Source organism: Eutrigla gurnardus (genome assembly GCF_963514095.1).
Source record: "Eutrigla gurnardus genome assembly, chromosome: 2".
Lineage (NCBI taxonomy): Eukaryota > Metazoa > Chordata > Actinopteri > Perciformes > Triglidae > Eutrigla > Eutrigla gurnardus.
In genome coordinates this window covers 7,433,826-7,453,961 of record NC_139916.1, presented here as the reverse complement: position 1 = coordinate 7,453,961, position 20,136 = coordinate 7,433,826, and the positions used below count along the sequence as shown (strand labels likewise).

At 42.5% G+C, this 20,136-nt stretch overlaps 3 protein-coding genes across 5 annotated transcripts; all 3 read left to right on the top strand.

The window, feature by feature from the left end:
• The first annotated feature begins 60 nt into the window (after nucleotides 1–60).
• nprl2 (NPR2 like, GATOR1 complex subunit) lies at nucleotides 61–4,803 on the top strand. 2 transcript variants are annotated; one of them, XM_084021896.1, is made up of 11 exons: nucleotides 61–559; nucleotides 903–994; nucleotides 1,127–1,295; nucleotides 1,387–1,495; nucleotides 1,888–2,024; nucleotides 2,323–2,420; nucleotides 2,756–2,792; nucleotides 3,680–3,773; nucleotides 3,867–3,984; nucleotides 4,091–4,233; nucleotides 4,466–4,803. In XM_084021896.1, exons 1-11 carry the CDS (start codon nucleotides 482–484, stop codon nucleotides 4,531–4,533), a joined length of 1,143 nt encoding a protein of 380 aa, XP_083878022.1. In that variant the 5' UTR covers nucleotides 61–481; the 3' UTR covers nucleotides 4,534–4,803. The 2 variants fall into 2 exon arrangements, with proteins under 2 accessions (XP_083878022.1, XP_083878023.1); XM_084021897.1 differs by lacking the exon at nucleotides 903–994.
• Nucleotides 4,804–5,557: 754 nt separating this feature from the next.
• On the top strand, nucleotides 5,558–9,356 carry zmynd10 (zinc finger, MYND-type containing 10). Its single transcript, XM_084032562.1, has 11 exons — nucleotides 5,558–5,750; nucleotides 6,189–6,297; nucleotides 6,382–6,498; nucleotides 6,585–6,638; nucleotides 6,812–7,056; nucleotides 7,514–7,608; nucleotides 7,973–8,145; nucleotides 8,512–8,637; nucleotides 8,720–8,841; nucleotides 8,928–9,053; nucleotides 9,140–9,356. Exons 1-11 carry the CDS (start codon nucleotides 5,662–5,664, stop codon nucleotides 9,237–9,239), a joined length of 1,356 nt encoding a protein of 451 aa, XP_083888688.1. The 5' UTR covers nucleotides 5,558–5,661; the 3' UTR covers nucleotides 9,240–9,356.
• A 617-nt stretch (nucleotides 9,357–9,973) lies between these two features.
• On the top strand, nucleotides 9,974–19,994 carry LOC311028207 (ras association domain-containing protein 1-like). 2 transcript variants are annotated; one of them, XM_084032577.1, is made up of 7 exons: nucleotides 9,974–10,202; nucleotides 10,900–11,255; nucleotides 12,069–12,193; nucleotides 18,358–18,462; nucleotides 18,549–18,831; nucleotides 18,934–19,049; nucleotides 19,143–19,994. In XM_084032577.1, the coding sequence occupies exons 2-7, from the start codon at nucleotides 10,934–10,936 to the stop codon at nucleotides 19,287–19,289; spliced, it is 1,098 nt and encodes a 365-aa protein (XP_083888703.1). In that variant the 5' UTR covers nucleotides 9,974–10,202; nucleotides 10,900–10,933; the 3' UTR covers nucleotides 19,290–19,994. The 2 variants fall into 2 exon arrangements, with proteins under 2 accessions (XP_083888703.1, XP_083888704.1); XM_084032578.1 differs by lacking the exons at nucleotides 9,974–10,202; nucleotides 10,900–11,255; nucleotides 12,069–12,193 and adding an exon at nucleotides 14,613–15,053.
• Nucleotides 19,995–20,136: the final 142 nt, after the last annotated feature.

Genomic DNA, 20,136 nt, shown 5'->3' with positions numbered 1-20,136 from the left:
GTATTTACGGCGTCCGTTATCTGCTTTAGTAAATTACGAGGAGCTCCTGAAGATATCAGTGTTGTTGTTCCCCAAACTGGTGCTGCGTGCATATGTCGAGTATTGGGGAGTTGTTTGCAGTAGGTTTACGTAATATTTTTCAAACTACAGTGATAACACTTTTTTTTCCCGTACGTTGGCCAGACGTTAGAACTGCGAGTTGTATTTCGCAGGAGGCTGCTAGCTTGATTTTCGACGTTACAGCGGGAGGCTAACAGCTAGCTTCCGCTATAACATTTGAGGCAACTGGGGGACAGTATCACACACACACACACACACACACACACACACACACACACACACACACACACACACACACACACACACACACACACACACAGAGTGAGAGAGGGAGTCTGTCATCCTAAACCGAGGCCGGTTATTAAACGGAGTATTCGGTGACGTATCTGGGATTAAGGTTGCCCTGACAACAGGCTATACGATGGGCATGACCAGTCGAATAGAGTGTCTATTCTTCAGTGAGTTCCACCCCACCCTCGGTCCGAAGATAACATATCAGGTAAGAGTGCAAATACTATACGTTTAACAAGAGGAGAGAGTTGATAGAATGGCCCCAATTATTAATAAACACAGTCATGACCAACACAAGTGTCGTTATTACGAGAGTAATGTTATGGTAATTAAATATAAACATAAAGTACATTAAATATATGTGAAGCACTTTTTCAAAATGGTACCAGAAGTTGCCATAAATCTGTCTGCATGCTTGTGTTTGTGTGTGTATAATGGAATTAAAATAATGAGTCGTAATCTTGTGATATTGACATGGAAGTGAAAAGTTATAATTTATCTCATAGGACTTATTATTTAATACAGTGTCCCCCTGTGTGATCTCCTGACAGGTCCCGGAGGAATACATTTCAAGGGAGCTCTTTGACACAGTTCAAGTTTATATCATCACCAAGCCAGAGCTGCAAAACAAACTGATAACAGTGTATGTAATCTGATGCCTCGGCGTAATTCACAGAGTTAGGTTGTTTGTTGTCTTTTGTGCCCCTGAGCCCCCCCCGTGTTCACTATCAACTATCCTCTATGCTCTTTTTCTTTAATCTTTCCCTTTTTTTAGCACCGCTATGGGAAAAAAGTTAATCGGGTGTCCTGTGTGCATCGAGCATAAGAAGTACAGCCGGAACGCTCTGCTGTTTAACCTCGGCCTCGTTTGTGACGCCCAAACCAACACGTGCGCCCTTGAGCCGATTGTCAAGAAGCTGTCTGGGTACCTCACAACTCTGGAGGTGGTGAACGATGCATTTCCCCCCATCTATACGTGTCGCATGTGTTTCAGTAAGACGTGAAGTTTAATCTCGTTGGCTCGTTGTGTTGCAGCTGGAGAGTGGCTTCATATCCAATGAAGAGAGCAAGCAGAAACTTTTACCAATCATGTCCACCTTGTTGGAAGAACTTAACGCCACGGGAGCCTGCACCTTACCCATTGGTAAATTAAATTGTGTTTTACTGTGTTTATTCCACTTTTATCTGTTTTAAAACATCCACAACATCTTGTTCGGCTGCTAATTTTGTTTCGACTAGTTGTGAAGAGATTGTTGCAGCAGCAAAATTACCTTACAAAAAGAAATATTTAGTGATACTTTGATTTTATTACAGTTTAAGCTCAACAAACAAACACAAATTCTATAATACTTGTCAAGTTTTATTGCAGTAGTAGTATGTAAGTGCAGTAGTGACATCTAACTGTTACTGCCTCTTTTAGGAGAAGTATTATATTGAGCACTAAAGTTCATTGTGTGGCGTCTGAAAGTCATATTTAAGAAAGGTGTTGGATTTCTTTTTCTATTCTCTTTTTTCTGTTCTGTGTCTGTTTTTAAGACGAGTCCAACACCATCCACCTCAAGCTGATCCAGCTGCGAAAGGACCCCCCGATTGTCCAGGAGTACGATGTGCCCGTCTTCACCCAGTGCAAAGACCATTTCATCAAATCTCAGTGGGATCTCACAACTCAACAGGTAGACCTTGTGGCTGATATCAAGGGATAAGATATGTGCCAAAATTCTGAGAAAAGAAGAAAGACTAGTGATTAAAGGGCCTGTTATCAGCGGTGCATGAAGTGATATGAACACTTGTTTCACATCCAATATTTTATGGATGAAAATTAGGCATTTGTGAAGGACAAGCTGCCATTTATGGGTACAATAATGTGGTACAAAGTAGTGTTTATAGTGTGTGTCTCATATCTTATGAATCCAGCACCTCAGGTCATGGAGTACAAACCTCTAATGTTCTACTGTATGTTGTTTGCTGCAGATCCTGCCTTATATTGATGGATTTAGACACATCCAGAAAATCTCTGCTGAAGCGGACGTAGAGCTGAATCTTGTTCGCATTGCGGTGCAGAATCTCCTGTGAGTACATTTCAGTGAATTAAGAGCAACACACACCAGCAGCAGCTGACATGTGCCCCCCCCCCACCCAGCCATTGTGTGCTTTATACATTAAGCCCCTTTATTCACATCTACTATCCAATTCATTTATGCTAGTGACTATTAGCGGCAGAAAATGTCACATTTCAGTCTTGAATGATGCTGTGTGTGTGTGTGTGTGTGTGTGTGTGTGTGTGTGTGTGTGTGTGTGTGTGTGTGTGTGTGTGTGTGTGTGTGTTGCACATAAGTGTTGTAAGGCTTTTCTTTCCAAATGAAATGAAACGGTAAGATATTGAAATCCTCCTTTTCCTTCACAGGTATTATGGTGTTGTGACCTTGGTGTCAATATTTCAGGTATGATGGGACACTTTTTTGGGGACAGTGATTTTGAGCATAAAATATAAATGTTATGAGAAAAAAAGTAATTATTTTTTGTAATCAAGTCTAAGTTTATGAGAAAAAGTAAACTTGTAACTTAAAATACATTTTCCACTTTAATCTCCAAACATTGCAACTCTATTATTAAATATATTATTGTATGTTAATATATATATAGATTTTAAATTCCCCACTCGCCCCATGGGCGGTCATGCGTTTCCTCCTTCAAACCCGGGTCCTCTTCCAGAGGCCTCGGAGCCTGAGGGTTCTTCAGTATCTTAGCTGTTCCTAGGACTGAGCTCTTCTGGACAGAGATCTCAGATGTTGTTCCTGGAATCTGCTGGAGCTGCTGTCCCAGTTTGGGGGTGTCAGCCCCGGGTGCACCGGAAACCACCGACGCCTTTACTCTCCACGTCTTTTCCAGCTCCTCTTTCTGTCCTCTGTATTTTTCACGCTTCTCGTGTTCCTTGTTTCTGTCTCTTGTGATATTTACATCTATCTACGGCTGTCCTGTGTTGTTTGTTCACCACCAGTTTAGGATCTTATCTTAGTCCTTCTCAAGCACCTTTGGAGGTGTCTTCCATTTTTAACTCAGGACATCCAGCCTATAATTCTCAGCACAGATGGTCCTGTACACTACGCCAACCACTTGGCGCTCCATGTGCCTGCCTGCATCTTACGCCCTGCTTACACCCACTGGGACCAGCTTCCTGATGCACTCCTGGACGTTGGTGGACCCGAGCTTGAAAGAGGAAACACAATTTTATCTAAAAAATGTCTGATAATATTACTTATTTGTTTCCCTAAAAGTGTCCAGATTCTCTGTCATAACTGCTTACTATAACCTTTTAATCTCCCTCCAGTATTCTAATGTGTATTGCACAACCCCCAAAGTCCAGAGCCTCATAGATGATAAGTCCATTCAGGAGGAGTGCCTCCACTACGTCACAAAGCAAGGTAAATAAGGGTCATGCTCGTTGGACGTAAGTGCTCTTTTTTTGTTTGGGTCTTTTTTTTTTTCGTGACGTTTATTGTATTATTGTCTGCCAGGTCAGAAGCGTGCCAGCCTGAGAGATGTGTTCCAGTTGTACTGTGGTCTGAGTCCAGGAACGACAGTCCGAGACCTTTGTTCCCGCTACTCGCAGCAACTTCAAAGGGTTGACGAGAGGTCGGCATCAATCACCTTATCAGCTCCTGAAGAGACCTTATGACTCTGGAAGAGCCAGGTCAGAGTGACATTTGTTGACACGTGTCCCCGTCATGTGTCCTTTCAGGAGGCTGATCCAGTTTGGACTGATGAAGTCTCTTATTCGACGGCTGCAGAAGTATCCGGTGAAGGTGATCCGCGACGAGAGGAGCAGGCTGCCTCGGCTCTATACCGGTTGCCATAGTTATGATGAGATCTGCTGCAAAACAGGCAGGTTCTTCTCTGTTTGTTCGGTATAAGCAGCGGTGTAGTGGAGGTCTACGGGGTATACCCACCTCTTATCAGCCAGAAAGCCATTGGAATATATAGGAGAGTATACCCACTTCCTCCTCTGTAACCTACCCATCTACCTAGCAGTACACCCAACTACCTCTACACCGCTGGGTATAAACGATAACTAATGGTAGAAAACAAATCTGCTCACAGTGTCATCATTTTACAGGGATCAGTTACCAGGAGCTGGACGAACGTCTGGAAAATGATCCCAACATTGTGGTGTGCTGGAAGTGACAGGAGCTGAAAACCGACTGAAAGATACAGAGATGCCTCAACCAAAGATGCCTTTAAGGATGGGAAGACTTTTAATAGAATAACGGTGAAAGTGAAGTAGTATCTCTTTCATTTTTATGTTAGAATTGTGTTTTACTTTACTTTCCTTTTTTTTTTTTACAAATCTTGTCTAGAATAATATTTAGTTCAAGTGAGACGGTGATATGTATTAATATTGTACAAAAGAGAGTGTGCTTAATTGTGATTAATAAAAGAGATTATATCATATGATCACGAATCGCAGTGTATAAAAATCTAGAATGTTATGTTTGATGTGATTTTCTACATGTAGTGAGCCTCAGATTAAAGCACTGGATCAAGTGGCTACAAAATCTCATGTTATAAGACTTGGAAAAGAAACATTTGTTTAGTTTGAAACTACAATAAGAAAAAGGGTCAACATTACTTCACCACCGTACTGTAAAAATGAGATGTTTTTCAACTTGTGTATTTATATTATCTTCAATTTATAGGAAGTTTTTACTACATTTTGACAGCTATAATAAGTACCAGTTGCTTTACAAATCTCTTTTTTACATACAATATATTTAATGAGCTTATAAAATATAATATAAAATATACTTTTGCATTTTATACTTAATGGTAATATATTAAGCACAGAAGAATTGCTTCACAAAAGCAGCAAAAAGCTTTACAAATGTGAATCATTTAATCAGATGGAACTACAGTTACAAGGAAATTAAAACTTCGGTGAAATGAGGCTCTTTATGTGTATGTTTTAAAAAAAAGGACCCATGATAACTGACTCAGCCTCGCGGCCCTGAACTTGGAATATATTTAGATAGTAATGCTTTGTCGTGATGGCACTGTGGCTCAACTTCCTCCATCACTGCTGGTTTTAGACCTTTTCATACGTGACCGTACACCGCCTCCCTCTGGTGGCAGAGAGGTACTGCGCTCTGGGCACGCTCAGTACATCGTCACCATGACAACCACAGCAAAACCCAAGAGTTAGAGCTAACGCTGTTAGCTAACTTGCTCCAAAACAACTCGTCCGAAGAGATAGCTAGTGTGGTTTTCCCTTTTTGTTTTTCCTTTATAGCCTGTTGAGTAGTTTCCTACAACGAAATGGAGACATCTGTCATTCTGCCCGTCGAAGCAGAGGGGTTTGTTCAAAGTCTGGAAACTTTTCCTCTCAAGGAAGTGGGCTCTGAGAGGTAAGATAGCCAGCTAGGCTAACACGCTTGAGTTAGTTTATATTATGTTTAGGTAGCTAACATAGCTAAACCCAATAGTTTATCCAGGTGGATGTACTGTACAGTAGTTGTTGACAAGATAAAAACAAATTAAGTCAAGGAAACTACATTCAATAATTAGAATTGCAATTTCAGTGAAGTTTGAAAGGTCTTGGGACATCCAAAAAATACACACACAGTACTAAACTGACCCTAGAGGCAGTTAGCTATGTCTAATCCAATTGACATAGCAGTAGTAGCCTATATGAGTCATTCAAGGCAATGTCCCAAAAGGATGTTTGCACAGAATGAATCTACTTCACACATAATTGATTTTTGATGAATACATTGCTAAAGATTTTCTTATTACAACTCCCAAATAGAGTCTCTAGAATGATTTGTTTCTTTGTGTGTTGACAGGTGGTTCAGACAGCATGCGCACATCGAGAAACTCAACATGCAGGCCATATTAAATGCTTCCGCCATGCACGATGAGTTTGTTAAGGAGCTCCTGGTGTCGTATGGAAAGGTGACTGCTACGCAAGAAAAGCTTAATGGCACGATGAACACATGAATACAAGCTTTTAACTACTTCTCCTCCTGCTATCTATAGATACCTGTTCTGGTCCATGAAATGATCCTTGTCGAATTGTGGAAGCACAAAGTATTCCCCATTTTATGTCAGCTGGAGGACTTTAATCCCGGGAACACATTTCATCTTTACATGGTGGTGAGTGTAAAATGAGTTGTAACTTGATTATCCGGCCTGCAGCGCTCATAACTGATTTTGTGTGCACTTTAATGTATCCTTCTCAGATCCATCATGAAGCCACGATTATAAACCTACTTGAAACGATAATGTATCATAAGGTCAGTGTGTACACAAATAAATGCCCTTTCTTCAATCATTTTTTTTATATGATAAAGCATGGAAGTGATCATGTGGAAGGCTTTTTCTCTCTTCTCTATAAATATTCTTATAAATGAAGCATTATGTGATATGTATGAGTTGTTTTCTTTTGGGGTTTTTTTGCATTATGCAGGATTCATGCGAGGCTGCTGGTGACTCTGTTCTTGACTTGGTGGATTACTGCCACCGCAAACTCACCCTGCTGGCCAGCAAAGCGACCAGGGAGGGCTCACCCACTCAGGACCAGTACGACCTGACAGGCAAAGTACTGAGGTCTGACTTGATGAAAGAGTTGCAGACGCAGAGTGCTGCACAGGAGTATGAAGTCGCCTTGAAGGCTGTCTCTGTGCTGCGCTTCATCACTGATCACACCGAGAGGTACGGCAACGCCTGGGACCACCGATCAAGTTTAGGGATGAGAAGTTTACAGGAAAGAATCTGAGAGATTGTCCCATACTTTTAGGCATTTTCACTTGAAGCTAAACCACTGCGGTCTCCTTTAGATACTAAAGGTACAAATATAACATTGGTGTCCATTGTTGACACATTTCTTAATCATTTTCTTTATAAAACATGAGACAAATCGTAAAAAAATAAAATAAAATACATGTCACAATTTCTCAAAGTAATGGTTAACATCTTCAAACTGCTTGTTGTATTCATTTTACAATGATGTAACACAGAAAAAGGTCATTCTCGCATGTGAGGATTGGAGATTGTTTGGCATTTTTGCTTGAAAAAGGCCATTTTCTAAATAATCCAAATTGTCGCAGATGAATGAATTCACCGGTTTGTACCTGTTCAGCTGACAGAAGGACCTTTTTCTTCTTTACAGCGTCAGCGTCATCCATCGCATGCTGTGCACACATAACCTGCCCTGCCTGCTGGTTCAGCTGATTGACTGCTGTCCTTGGAGTCGCTGTAAAGAAGGTACATCACACGTCTTTGCATGTCAAAAGTGTCCTCAAATGTGTGGATGTTAAAATGTAAATTGGTTAATGGACCTGCATTTATAGCACTTTTCAAGCTAAGTAGCTTCAGTCACTTTTACCCGTTCACACACTGATGGCAGAGGAGCCGCCTGCACATCAGGATCTAATATTACTACTATCTAACTCATTAATACTCCGTTTGTGCAGCAACTGGAGGTTCAGTATCTTGGCCAAAGATACTTCTTCCGATTAGTGGGAAACTCCCTCTACCTCTGAGCCACAGCTGCCCCTAAATGTAGATAAATGTGTGACTTTTGCCTAAAACGTGACCATGTAATTGAGCACTCTGTCTCCCGCCGAAGGTGAGGTAGAAAAGTACATAAACGGCAGATGGCAGAAGATTCCGGTTGAGGACCACTTAAAGATGACAAAACTAGACGGCCAGGTCTGGATTTCCCTTTACAACCTGCTGCTAAAGGAGGATTGCCAACGGAAATACGACTTCAACAGTTTCAACAAGAACCAGCTTCTAAAGGTATTTGAGTTCATCAATCATTTAAAATCCTATCAAAGAATTCCTCCTCCTGTATATTAGCTGTAACTTGAAGCTGAGGAAGTGTGCGAGTGCCTAATCATTGTCCTCCAACATATCTGATCTCCCCGCTTGTTACAGCACAGATTTCCCGGGGTTGTTTTGACTAAGATGTTTCCTCCTATTATAAGCTTTCTCATCCTCTTCCTGTTGCATTAATGATATAACCAGAGAGCCTTGTGCATCCTCCTGTAATCACGTTTCTTTCCCAAGCACTCATGAGAATGTTGTAAAAGGTTCTGATTAAGTTTGTTTCTTTGTTTTTGATGCCGCTGTATTGTTTCTGGGCTCATCGTACGTCTTCCACAGCTCCGACGTTTCCTGACAGAGGTGTTGATTGATCAGCTGCCGAACCTGATGGAGCTGCAGCGTCACCTGGCTCACCTCGCCATTGCAGACCCCGCCCCTCCAAAAAAACAACTCATTTTGGAACAGGTAAACGCTTTCACGTGCACACAAATCTCTGTAGCTACAGTCACTATGGCCCCTGTACATTTACCTTCTGCTTCATGTGTAGATTCCAGAGATGTGGAACCACATTGTGGGACAGAATTCTGGGAAGTGGAAAGCCATAGCAAAGTATCAAGTCAAAGAATGTTTCAGCCCGTCTGAAAGCGACCTCAGGCTGCAGGCACAGAGGTAATAATGAACACACGAGTCTGAGATACGGAGAAATTCACGCCATCCTGTTGCTCTGTGATTATACATCGAGATGGTTTCACCAGGTTGAACCAGGTGTACAACGTGGACGTGATGGAGAGTTTACTCCCGGAGAAGCCAAAGTGTGCATCCTGTGGGAAGGAGGCTGCGAAGAGATGCTCCCGGTGTCAGGGAGAATGGTACTGCCACAGGTAAGACATGGATAGCTGTTTTGTTACACGTGTTTGAAATGTTTCCGTTGACGTTTAGGTCCGTTCATCTTGTTGTTTCGCCACAGGGAATGTCAGGTGAAGCACTGGTCCAAACACAAGAAGGCCTGCGATATCATGGCTGAGGTCACAGCGAAGATCCAGAAGGACCTGCAGGTCGCCGACTGACAGAAAGAGTCTGGGAGGACGGAAGGACGGACTCTTGAGTCACGAGATGGGAGGAGAACAGATCTCCATTTGCACAATACAAAATCTGGATTGTTTTATTATAAATGATCATTCTAATGCTGGGAATATGCCCTGTTACAGAATGTTGTTGTTGTTGTTGCTTCTTGTTTTGAATACTGCTGTTTTCAATCATTTGTCTATTCGATGATCTTTCTGTCGAGATATTTTAAGCTTCTGTTATTTAACACAGATTAATTTAACTTCATTGCACGCCAGCAGTAAATTAAATGTGTTAACAACTCCCTCTCTGCCTTGTCTTCTTGCCCATTGTTATTAAGAGCAAAGGAAATGCAGGTATTTTTTCAAGTGACCACAACAGATAGTTATTCATAGTTAAAAATTAGTTTGTGGATTTGTGCCTCCCCCTTTTGGTTAATATCCCTGCTAGTTATGCTCAGACTTTACCCTCCCTGTTGTCAGAATAGACTGCAGGTTTAAGCATCATAGAGTATATAATAGGTTATATATTTCTGGTTGTCTTTGGTGGATGAAGCCCAGACCCGGTCTGAGATCAGGGACCGTGTGATGCTGGAGGACTCAGAAGCAGCACCCCCTATGTGAAAGCATGCCGGATGTCGGTACAGTTGCGCGGCGCCTCATGATCTTCTCTCTCTCTCGTTTCTTACGTGATAAAAGCCGCTTCCTGCTGCAGCTCTCCGTGTGACAGAACATGAGAAGATGGCTCGTGGGTTGAGGCGCGCGCGGACGTCGTCGCGTGTCCGTTCCGGGGAGCAGAAGGCGCTCCGGGTCGAGCTGTAAAGGAGAGACATGAAGCCGCGGCGCCGCACCTCCGTTACTCGGAAACTCTCAGAGATTTAATGCGGAAAGTTTTTCTCCCTCCTCGGATGGAAGACGTTTCGAGACAAAGCGGTGGCCTCGGGGCTGTTTTCTCCCCCGTCGTTGGTGAGTTTGACTGAAGTTATTTCTGCTGTTGTTTGGGACGAAACATTTGACTTTTTCATCCTCCAGTATATAAATAAAACCGCTATTACGCGTCTATTAAGGCTCCTTTCATACCCTGTTGTTTATGCTGGTTATCAAAAATCATACAGTTTGTTATGGATAATAAACCGACATGTCTGTTACTAAACCATCACATACAAGAACATTTTATGTACATAAAGTGACCTAAATCTACTTAGAATGAGTGTAATTCAGCACTTTCTAGCACTATGTTTACTCGAGTATTTACTTCACATGCAGCTCCTGTATTTATACTACATTACATTTTAGATGTGGTACTTTTTTACTCCACTGCATTTGTTTCACTGCTGTACATAAAGAGTTTATAAAATATGATGTATTACTAAAAAAAACTGCACCTGGGCTACAACATTATTTTACATAAATGTAATTATGCAATAAAGGAGCCTTCCTGCCACATACTTTCACTTTTGACGTATTAAGTACATTTAACTGTTATACCTGTACATTATATTGTGGTATTACTACATAGAATCTAAGAACTTCAGCTCACTGTTGTTTCAGTGGTTGAGTTTGCTAAAGCAGTGTCATTTAGATTAATTAGAGCCTTGTGATTTCAAAGTCACGTTGTGTAAAGTGTTAAATCTGTGTGTTATTGTGTGTTCCTGTCCGTCAGTGATAACGGAGGAAGCCAGACTCTGAGTGACACAATGTCTTGGGGAGAGTTCATCGAGCTCCGTGACCTGAGGTCGGACAGAGACCAGATAGAGTTGGCACACGGCACCCATTCGCCTTGCTCGCCTCCGCGTCTGGAGAGAGCCAACGCCCTGAGGATCAGTCCGGGGAAGGTCCCGGACCTGCTGAGCCGGGTGGGCATCATCCGGGTCCTGAGCAGCGCCCATGACCCCCAGCCCAAAGAGGAGACTGGAGAGGGACACAACTTCCAGCCCTGCAGCCACACGCAGCCCACGTGGTGCGACCTGTGCGGAGACTTCATCTGGGGCTTGTACAAGCAGAGCCTGCGGTGTCTCAGTGAGTACGACGTGCACGTGCGTGTGCATGAGCAGAAATGAGTGGAAGACAGAGGATTGAACGGTGTAGCCACCGGTGCACGTGCATGCCGACGTGACCCTCCTCTACATTCACACGTAGTCTGCTGGGTTTGCCGTGACGTAAATGTTCTCCATGCTCTTTATCAAACAAGACGGCATCTATTGTTGAGGTGCCTTTTGGTGTCATTATCTTGCTTCATCAGCTTGCCTCATCGAGAGAGTTTCAGTAATCTTGAACTTCCTCTCAAACAACCGAAACCTACTGAAATCAGCTGTGGTTTGTTTGTGCAAAGCATTATGATGCAGGAAAGAGAAAACAAGCTTCTTCTAATTGTGCATCTTAAGACGAGTGTGTGTTATTCATTTATGTGTTTAGAAACACTCAGAAGCCACTTAATCTAACGCAGTCCAACACACACATACTTTATGATAATGTTCACTTTTGGGGACATTGTGAGAAATGTGTAATTGCAACTTTAGCGTATGTTTATTATTGAGGTCCTTGTAACTGAGCTTCAGTATATTCCTGGTGTATCTACTATTCTAGTATTACTATGAAGGACAAAATAATTAGAAACACCTCTCAATTTAATGTAGTCCAGTACAACACCACCTTTAACCACGACCTCAGTAATAAACTGACATTCAAATTCACAAATTTACAAACAATCTCAACAAAAATGCAGAGGAAGTTGAGTGAGAAGGACGTCGCCCATTGAGACCTGCTCTCTACAATCACATCACATGCACGTTGACCGTCCGTTGTCTCGTTTTGTCCCTTCACTTTGTGCAGATTGTAGATTCACCTGCCACTACCGCTGCCGCGCTCTGATCCGGCTGGACTGCAGCTGGGACCGGTGCTCCGTGGCGGACCACGCGTTCGTCGTGGAGCACACCATAGAAACGGACACAAATGTGGTAAGTGACTTTTGGATTTGGCGGTTTCTTCGGTTTCAATCAGGGACCACAACATCGAGGAGTCGTCACCGTAGTTTGCCACTATAAAATGTGCTCATTTCGGTAGTTTTTCTTTTACAGGGGCAAAACGAGAACCAAAAAACGTTATAAACGGACATATAAAGTCGAATATAACTTCCTCGTCCTGCTTCACTGCACCACGCTGTTATTTATAAAGGGGGAAGTCAAGGCTCTAAGCCAGTTGGTTTTCAAGGCAGCTCGGTTTGGTCTCTTGGTAACAGGTTTTTGTTCCATCTCTATCAAACATGTGTTGCTTATCAAAGGATGACTGGAATGTAAAAACCTCAGAAGGCTGATCCACAGAATATGACCAGTATGAAGACATGGCTAGATTTCCACAGGTGGAACTAATACAGCACCGCTAGTGGCTCTGTTGTGTTGTGGAGTGCCAGTCAGCAGTGCCAGTGAGTCAGCAAGCAGAGCAGCCACAATTAATGTCGTTAAATACAGTAATTCCTGTGTTTGTCCTGCTGTGACCTAAAACATCTGACATGAACACCATATAAAAAAAGGCAAAATATAGAAACAAATAAACCATCATTTTCACTTGAAGGTGTGTGCTAATTAAATGTTTTGCCTTTGGTTCGGACAGAGTTTGGTGTAAGAACGGTTACAGGATTTCTGGGTATCAAAGTGCACATTTGTGAACCGGTAATTTCACACCATGAGGCTCCGAAGTATTTCCTGCCAGGAGACGTTAGCCAGTAGTAGGACTGATAGCCAAAAAGATATGAGCAACGCCTCGACATGCAGGAAAACGCTGAAATGTCTCCACCGGTTGGGCACATGCCCTTAGTTTTTATGTTCTCAAAATTAGATTCCAAATTAAAAGAGGATACATTATTTTCTATTGAGCACTGATCTGATACCAGAGCTGTAAGCTGTGAACGTCTCACTGAGTGGGACTCTTTTTTACTTCACATGAGGATTGCTGAGGCACAACAAAAAAAACGATGGAGTTAGCGGGTCACGGGGTCAATGGGAATGTAAGTGATTACGGAAACAGAATTTTACGACACTAGACACTATTGGATCGGTGCATCCCTGTTTAATCAATTCATCTTGAGAGCATTTTCTCAATTATATTATTAATCAATTGACTGATTAATAGTTTTGTCTATAAAAGGTAAGATATGTATGACAAATGTCTTTCACAATTTCCAGGGGTGACCTGGGTCATTTTTTTCTGTCCAACCGTCCAAAACTCTATAATATTCTATTAATAATAATTAAATAAATATAGAGTGAGATGATTGGTTTCATCCACTTCTGTGTTGGTACGTGTTAGGTTGCATATCAGGGTGCTTTCAGGAAAATCTGGTTCCTTGTTGTAATTACGTCATGAAAGTAACTTCTTACTGTAACTTACGGTAACTTGGTTTCAACATGCAGGCAGCATAATGAAGGACCTAAGTGAGTTGCATTATGGGATTTGTAGGATCCAGTGTTTTAAGAGCTACAAGGCGGAAAAAACTAGGATATCTCTGCCTCTACTGCTTTGATTTTGTTTTATGTTTTGTCTTCCTCTTCCTTGATTCCCATATGAAAGTCTAATCGCTAGAGAAGTCCTAATTTGCTGATGATTGATAAATTAATTGACAAAATGTTTAATTGCTATTGAAAATACACCCACACATTAATTGCTGATGCCGTGTGCATGCAGTGGTATTTAGAGGGCCTTGGCGATATTGGATTTATAGCAAAGTCGATGGTGGAGAATTTTCATTATCGTGATAATCAAGCATGATTTAAAAAAATCCACGCTACAGAAATACTATTAAACTATAAGTATTTATTTATCCATCCATTATTTGTGCAGGGAGACTTCATGATCATCTTATTTTAAGATAATTTGCTATTTATTATTATTTGACGCACACATAAAAAAGGATGCGTCTTATCTGTGACAGAATAAATGTGTTACATGACAAAATGTAAAGCAATACACCAGCATGTTTTACTCATTTTAGGAGTTTTTTTTTTTAATAATTATCAGGATTATTGTGAATCACAATTATTAAAGATTAAAGATAAGGAAATATTGAAACTTTACTTTGAGTTTTGAGAATGCATGTGTGGTTTGATGCCTTTAATTTTAACATATTTGCTCATATTTTACATATAATTAATAACGTGGTGTGGCTGTCTTATCACGTGACCTTAGAGGCGGCAGAGAGGGATGGGGTGGAGGAGGGGGGGGTCTTTGGCATTTCCCCCTCGCCGTCCAATCGCGATCGGCCGCGCTGGTTTTGTGTATTTTCTAAACTCGGGCAACGGAAGGTGGGCGGGGCCTCGGCGGGGGGAAGAAGGAAGCCGGCCAGCAAGGGCGGGGACCCTGAACGCATCCTGTTTCACACACCGAGTTCGTACAGAGTGGAAACGTGGCCCGGTAGAAGTGAGAAGGGAAAAGTCAGCACTATTTTCTGTCGTTAAGACCGTTGTTTTTCCACGAGATAGTACGTTACGAGTCAGCCGTTCACCGCCGTTACTCAGAACTGTCTGGACAAGTTTTCGTATTGAACTACAAACTAAAAGCGATTTCGCATTTTCACTCGTCGAAGTTCCCATCGTTGACTCGAGTTATTAAGGCTGTTTTTTAAAACCGATAGTCAGAATGGCAAACGACGCTACTAGCTCGGACAAGAGTCCGTCCTTCGAGATGACCTGGGGCAGCTCGGCGAGCAGCGGCTACTGCAGCGACGAGGAGCACGACTCCTCCGAGTTTGAGCAGTACTTCACCGCCCGGACATCTTTCTTCCCCAAAACCCGGAAACCTAACGTTACTGCGAGCGTGAAGCAGGTGAGAAGAAGTCATAATTAATAAAGACATAAACTTAAAGTTAGAAGGAGGAAGGATGTTTAAAAAAGGGGAAGTGTGACCAGAGAGAAGGGTAGGGCTGACTGGTGGTTCCTCGTAACTAACGTTACTCGTTACTCGAACTCTCGCGGTATTTGGTGGTTTTTGCTCTCTTTTGGAAGTTTTTTTGTTTTCAGTGAGTACTACACATTTGTGGGGTCAAACAGGTGTATGTGTTGCTCAGCAGCTACCCTGATCTACATCTAGGTGTATGTGTGTGTTTGCCCAGGGGCACTCTGGCAGAGAGGATGTTTGCCAAGTGAGCAACTTCCACATTTGAGTAAACAAACTTTGAATTGTGGGATGTTAAAAAAAAGCATGTCAGCACTGGGGAAAAGAAGAAGGTGTGGAAACCCAGTGGGCCAGTGCAACTTTTTTATTATTACTGTAAGAAGCACAGACCCACAGCTGAACCCAAATGTCAAGTTCTGTGACGCACAGCCGCTCCTCAGGTTTCCAGCCCGACGCCCACTGTGTGCATTGACTATTCAGGTTTCTCACATGTATTTCTCAATCACAAGTGACTCATGTATTGTTTTGGCTTTGCGCCGTTTCTGTTCCCACTTTGTTACAGGCTTTCCATGTTGAGAAAGGACGCTGTTTATTGTGAAACTCAGTAACATTGGCCATTTCCTTTCTCTGTGCAGGAGCCATTTTGATTTATGTTCCTGGCACCATCATCTCTGTGTTTTTCTGATATGACGATCCTTTTTGTAGACATGTAGGGACCTGGTTGTTGCACACAGTTTTCCTCCTCCTGTTACTAACAACATGGTCCACATATTGATTAATTGACTTGTTTACGCCAGCGTCTTAACTCTCAGGATTGCTATTATTGATCTTGTTCTTCTTGACAGTGATTTTTTAAGAAACCCAGCTCGTTAAAAGCTTGCGACTTTGCCTGGACGTTTTCTATTAGACATAGAGGAAGGGTAGCGTTAGATATTTTTTCAGCATATTTAGAAAAAACAAACATTCAGGCAGAAATGCTTATTTGTAATAACGAGAAACCTGTATTAATGGTATATGTAGCATCCATAGATGCTGGACACAGTATTTGGATTGTACTCCTTGGGAAAGTCCCCTTTCCCATGAACTAAACTGGTGTACAGTGTGGAAAATAGATTTGTGCTGCCTCACACTTCTGTTGAATCTTCTTTCCTACACAGGAAATACCAGTTGGTCAGCAGCACTCAGGAAAAAGCCTGTATTGAGCTAATGCTCGTGCGGATCATTAAGACCAAATGTTCATGACTGAAACATGACTGAAACATGACTGTGATTATGCGGTTGATGAGGCAGCTGACTTCACAGGATGTGTCTGTAACATAAGGGAGGGCATTGTCTCTCCCACTCGTGAGAGCCGAGAGGGGAGGCTATTTTTACATGAATACCATGTTGAGGAATGCTGCGCAGTACCGTCGGACGCAGTCATTGCAAACAGCTGCAAGTTGGACATACCCCTCCTTCCTCTACCCTTCCCGGGGCGCGGAATCGGAGCAGTCGAACAGGATTGGGCAGAGCTGATGTCATCGTCTTTTGCTGCGTTGTCAGGAAGTTGATTCTGATGCAACTGGTGCTCGCTGTTAGAAATAACGGAGGCCTAACATGAAGTCAATTAACAGCAACGTTATTAAGTCTGGCTTTGTGTAATCCTCAACATATTTTTGGAAGAAGATTTTCTTTTTCTAAACAAATTAAAACAATGTTGCTTTTATAATAATTATATGATACACCACGCCTTCTTCAAACTTAATGGTAAAATGTACAGCATGGCCCTGGCTTCATGTATTAAAAACAACCACTCTATTCCTGAAAAAACTAATTTTGTGACGTGCAGTGTTTTCACACAACAGCGTCATGTTGTAAAGAGATGTTTTCCCCATAATAAAAGTCTTGCCCGTCACTCAACAGGATCATCAACGCATCTTTCATGATTTTAAGATTGGTGCAAAAATCTTAAAGGAGTCATCACCTGGAAATCGCAATTTCTCTTGTTAAAACATGCATATCTGTGTTTGACCTCAGTTGAAACTTGCCTGAAAGGCTGGAGTTTGAAAGTGGCGCCGTTTTTTCGCTTCTGCTCTTTTTCCGAACAGGAATAGCACACAAGGGTGTGCATTCCTAAAGCACGAGATTTTGATTCTGCGCCTTCGGTGACGTCACCGTGGCGGCTACTTGCATAAGCCCACCCCTCTTTCACCACCCAACCCCGCCCCGTCCGCTACCTGAAATCGCCGAAGCGCCGCCATTATGTTTTGGAGTCTGCATGCAGGCAAGCCCCCCCGGCTCTGTCCTTCCTGCGGCGAATCAACGCGCGCCTCATTACATATTATGCAATGCACATCCGGACCAGTCAAAACCTCGCGCGTAATCTCGCGTGATAAAATCGCGGTACGAAAAAGGGTCAGAACAAGCTCAATGTTTGATTAAATTTTTTTTTTTTTTTTCTAATAAGTTTTACGAATTGATCCAAAGCGATCCAAGGGGGGCTGGATACGTATAAAACCAGGTGATGACTCCTTTAAGTTAGCCTTGATGTCTGAAATTATTACAGAGTTTTAAGAACAAAATGTCCCAACGAGTTATCAGACGGCCGATATATAATCAGACGATATTAGTCTATTTGCATCATGACATACGGTGGTCGATATGCAAAGATGTAAAACATGCATGTAAAAATATGGAATATCTTGTATGGAAAGTGCTGCTGGAGTAAATTGGGAAGTGGTGTCATTGCATGGTTTGGCCAACAGAGCGCACTGCTACGTACAGAACCATACATGATAGTATAATGTCATACAACACAATGTAACAGCCCCCTCACTTATAATCAAAACAATAAACCAGCACGTTACAATTTTCAACATAAACCAGCGACAAAATATAAACATTAACACATGACAAACACTCACAAAAATAAGCATTTTGGAACCTAAAACGGTGCTTTTCTTAAACTACTCAGTCCAGCGTTACACTTTAGTCATTCATGGTGGATAATATGGGCCCTTACTCAGAGCTCTTCTAATCTTACTTGCTTTACGGTAAAGACTCTTCACAATGAGATTAAATAAAATATGTGTACATAAATGAGGTAAATGCTTCTTTCAGGCAGTGGTGTTTGTTAACCACATTTGAAGGATTTTTGCTAAATGTGTGTGTTGTGTTCTCTACTTCCTGTTGTGGTTTGGAGGCAAGCACTGACACCTGGTGGTCTAACACTGTAACTGCTTGCTGTCTCCTCCAGGATGAACAGATTGAATCGGGAAAGCAGGAGTTGACAACTGCAGATGTTCAGCAGAAGGTGAAGGAATACAATGCTCAAATCAACAGCAATCTGTTCATGAACACGGTGAGTAGCGGGGATACAAGAAGCCACGCATTTTAATGTAAAGAGGTTTTTTTACGACGGTGTAACATTTTCATTTTACTCAACAGAACAAGGACGGTTCCTACACTGGCTTCATAAAGGTGCAGTTCAAATTGGCGCGACCTGTGTCAGTGCCACCCCCAAAGAACGGTCCCGATGCCGGGGGGAAGAAGGTTAGCGGCGTGAAGCGCCGCACCTCTTTCTACCTGCCGAAGGACGCATCCAAGCACCTGCACATAAGCTCGCGCACTTCTGCTCGCGAAGTCATCGAGGCTTTGTTGAAAAAGTTTACTGTGGTGGACAATCCCGGGAAGTTTGCTCTGTTTGAGCGCAGCGAGCGTCACGAACAAGGTAGCACTTCTGTTTTTACACGTTGAACTCCTTCAGTGTTTTTTTTTAAATCAAAATGGGCCTTCTGTAATTTAAATTGAGCTTTTATTCTGCCTCTTTCAGTTTATATTCGCAAGGTGTCTGATGGTGAGCGTCCCCTCCGTCTGCGCCTGCGTGCCGGGCCCAATGAGAAAGTCCTCAGCTTTGTTCTGAAAGAAAACGAAACCGGGGAAGTCAATGTGAGTGCGACACGAATGTGAGGATCGGGGATCCAAACCGTGTGTTTAGTTTATACCGTGCATACGCTAATGCAGTTTCCTCTCTCCTCACAGTGGCATGCCTTCTCCATGCCCGAGTTGAAGAACTTCCTGCGCATACTGCAGCGCGAAGAGGAGGAGCACGTCAAGCAGATAGTGCAGCGGTACGCTCTGGCCCGCACTAAGATGCGGGACGCTCTGGCCGGCTCGACCCCCGGCTGAGACGGCGCCACGATCGGGGGGTTTTAAACGTGCACCTCTTGGCTGGACGACGACCTGAAGGCGACCAGTCATCGCTGCATCCAAAGATCCCAGATAATACAACTCTAAACGCCTCTTGGGTGAACGAGAGAGTGAGACAGGGCGCAAGACAATGAGCGAGAGAGAGCTAGCGCGAATGTGCGTGTGAAATGATGCGAGAGATGAGAAGTGCCTTACACCTGGAGAGTCTGATGTGCCTGAGAGAACTGAGTTGAGAGAAGTGACACTGGCAGATGAGACGGTGGTTGTGTCCAGTCACGTCTTTTGCTATTGGGTACCATGTGATTATCCTCAGCTGTGTAGTTTAAAATGTCAGTGATGGTTTGGATATTTTTAGGTATTTAAAAAAATGCTTACTATACATTTGTAGATGCAGTGCTGAAATCAAGACCGACATCTTTAATTGAGCTGGAAGTTACATTCCTGTTAATTTTTCCAGAATTCAAAACGTGTTAAATCATCGTATTACTGCCAAGTTTAGATAATTAATCTGGTCAACCAACCATGAAAACATTGACATTTTTAATTGATCCTTGAAGAAGGTTAAACACACATTTGTTGTTGAACATTTGGATTTTCATTTGACCCAGGCTAAAAAAAAAAAATCTGCCATGTCCTCTCGACACCCCTGATGGGTGCAACTCACTCTTTTTTTTTTTTTTTTTTTTTTTTTAAACAGTCAAATTGCGAATTTGATTGCGGTATGGACATTTGTATGCAACTATGAATGTTGGAGAGAGCAGTGTCACTCTGGTTGACTGGAATCTTGAATGAATATTGGTATACATGTGTTTCACTGTAAGTTGTT

Excerpts from the sequence above, each read along its gene's own strand:
- LOC311028207 (XM_084032577.1), top strand. The coding sequence starts at position 10,934 with ATGTCTTGGGGAGAGTTCATCGAGCTCCGTGACCTGAGGTCGGACAGA. Across the intron at positions 18,463-18,548 it reads GCAATCTGTTCATGAACACG|AACAAGGACGGTTCCTACAC; the intron begins GTGAGTAGCGGG and ends TTTACTCAACAG. Across the intron at positions 18,832-18,933 it reads CAGCGAGCGTCACGAACAAG|TTTATATTCGCAAGGTGTCT; the intron begins GTAGCACTTCTG and ends TGCCTCTTTCAG.
- zmynd10 (XM_084032562.1), top strand. The coding sequence starts at position 5,662 with ATGGAGACATCTGTCATTCTGCCCGTCGAAGCAGAGGGGTTTGTTCAA. Across the intron at positions 6,298-6,381 it reads TCCTGGTGTCGTATGGAAAG|ATACCTGTTCTGGTCCATGA; the intron begins GTGACTGCTACG and ends TGCTATCTATAG. Across the intron at positions 8,842-8,927 it reads CTCAGGCTGCAGGCACAGAG|GTTGAACCAGGTGTACAACG; the intron begins GTAATAATGAAC and ends TGGTTTCACCAG.
- nprl2 (XM_084021896.1), top strand. The coding sequence starts at position 482 with ATGGGCATGACCAGTCGAATAGAGTGTCTATTCTTCAGTGAGTTCCAC. Across the intron at positions 1,496-1,887 it reads AGCCTGCACCTTACCCATTG|ACGAGTCCAACACCATCCAC; the intron begins GTAAATTAAATT and ends TCTGTTTTTAAG. Across the intron at positions 2,421-2,755 it reads ATTGCGGTGCAGAATCTCCT|GTATTATGGTGTTGTGACCT; the intron begins GTGAGTACATTT and ends TTTCCTTCACAG.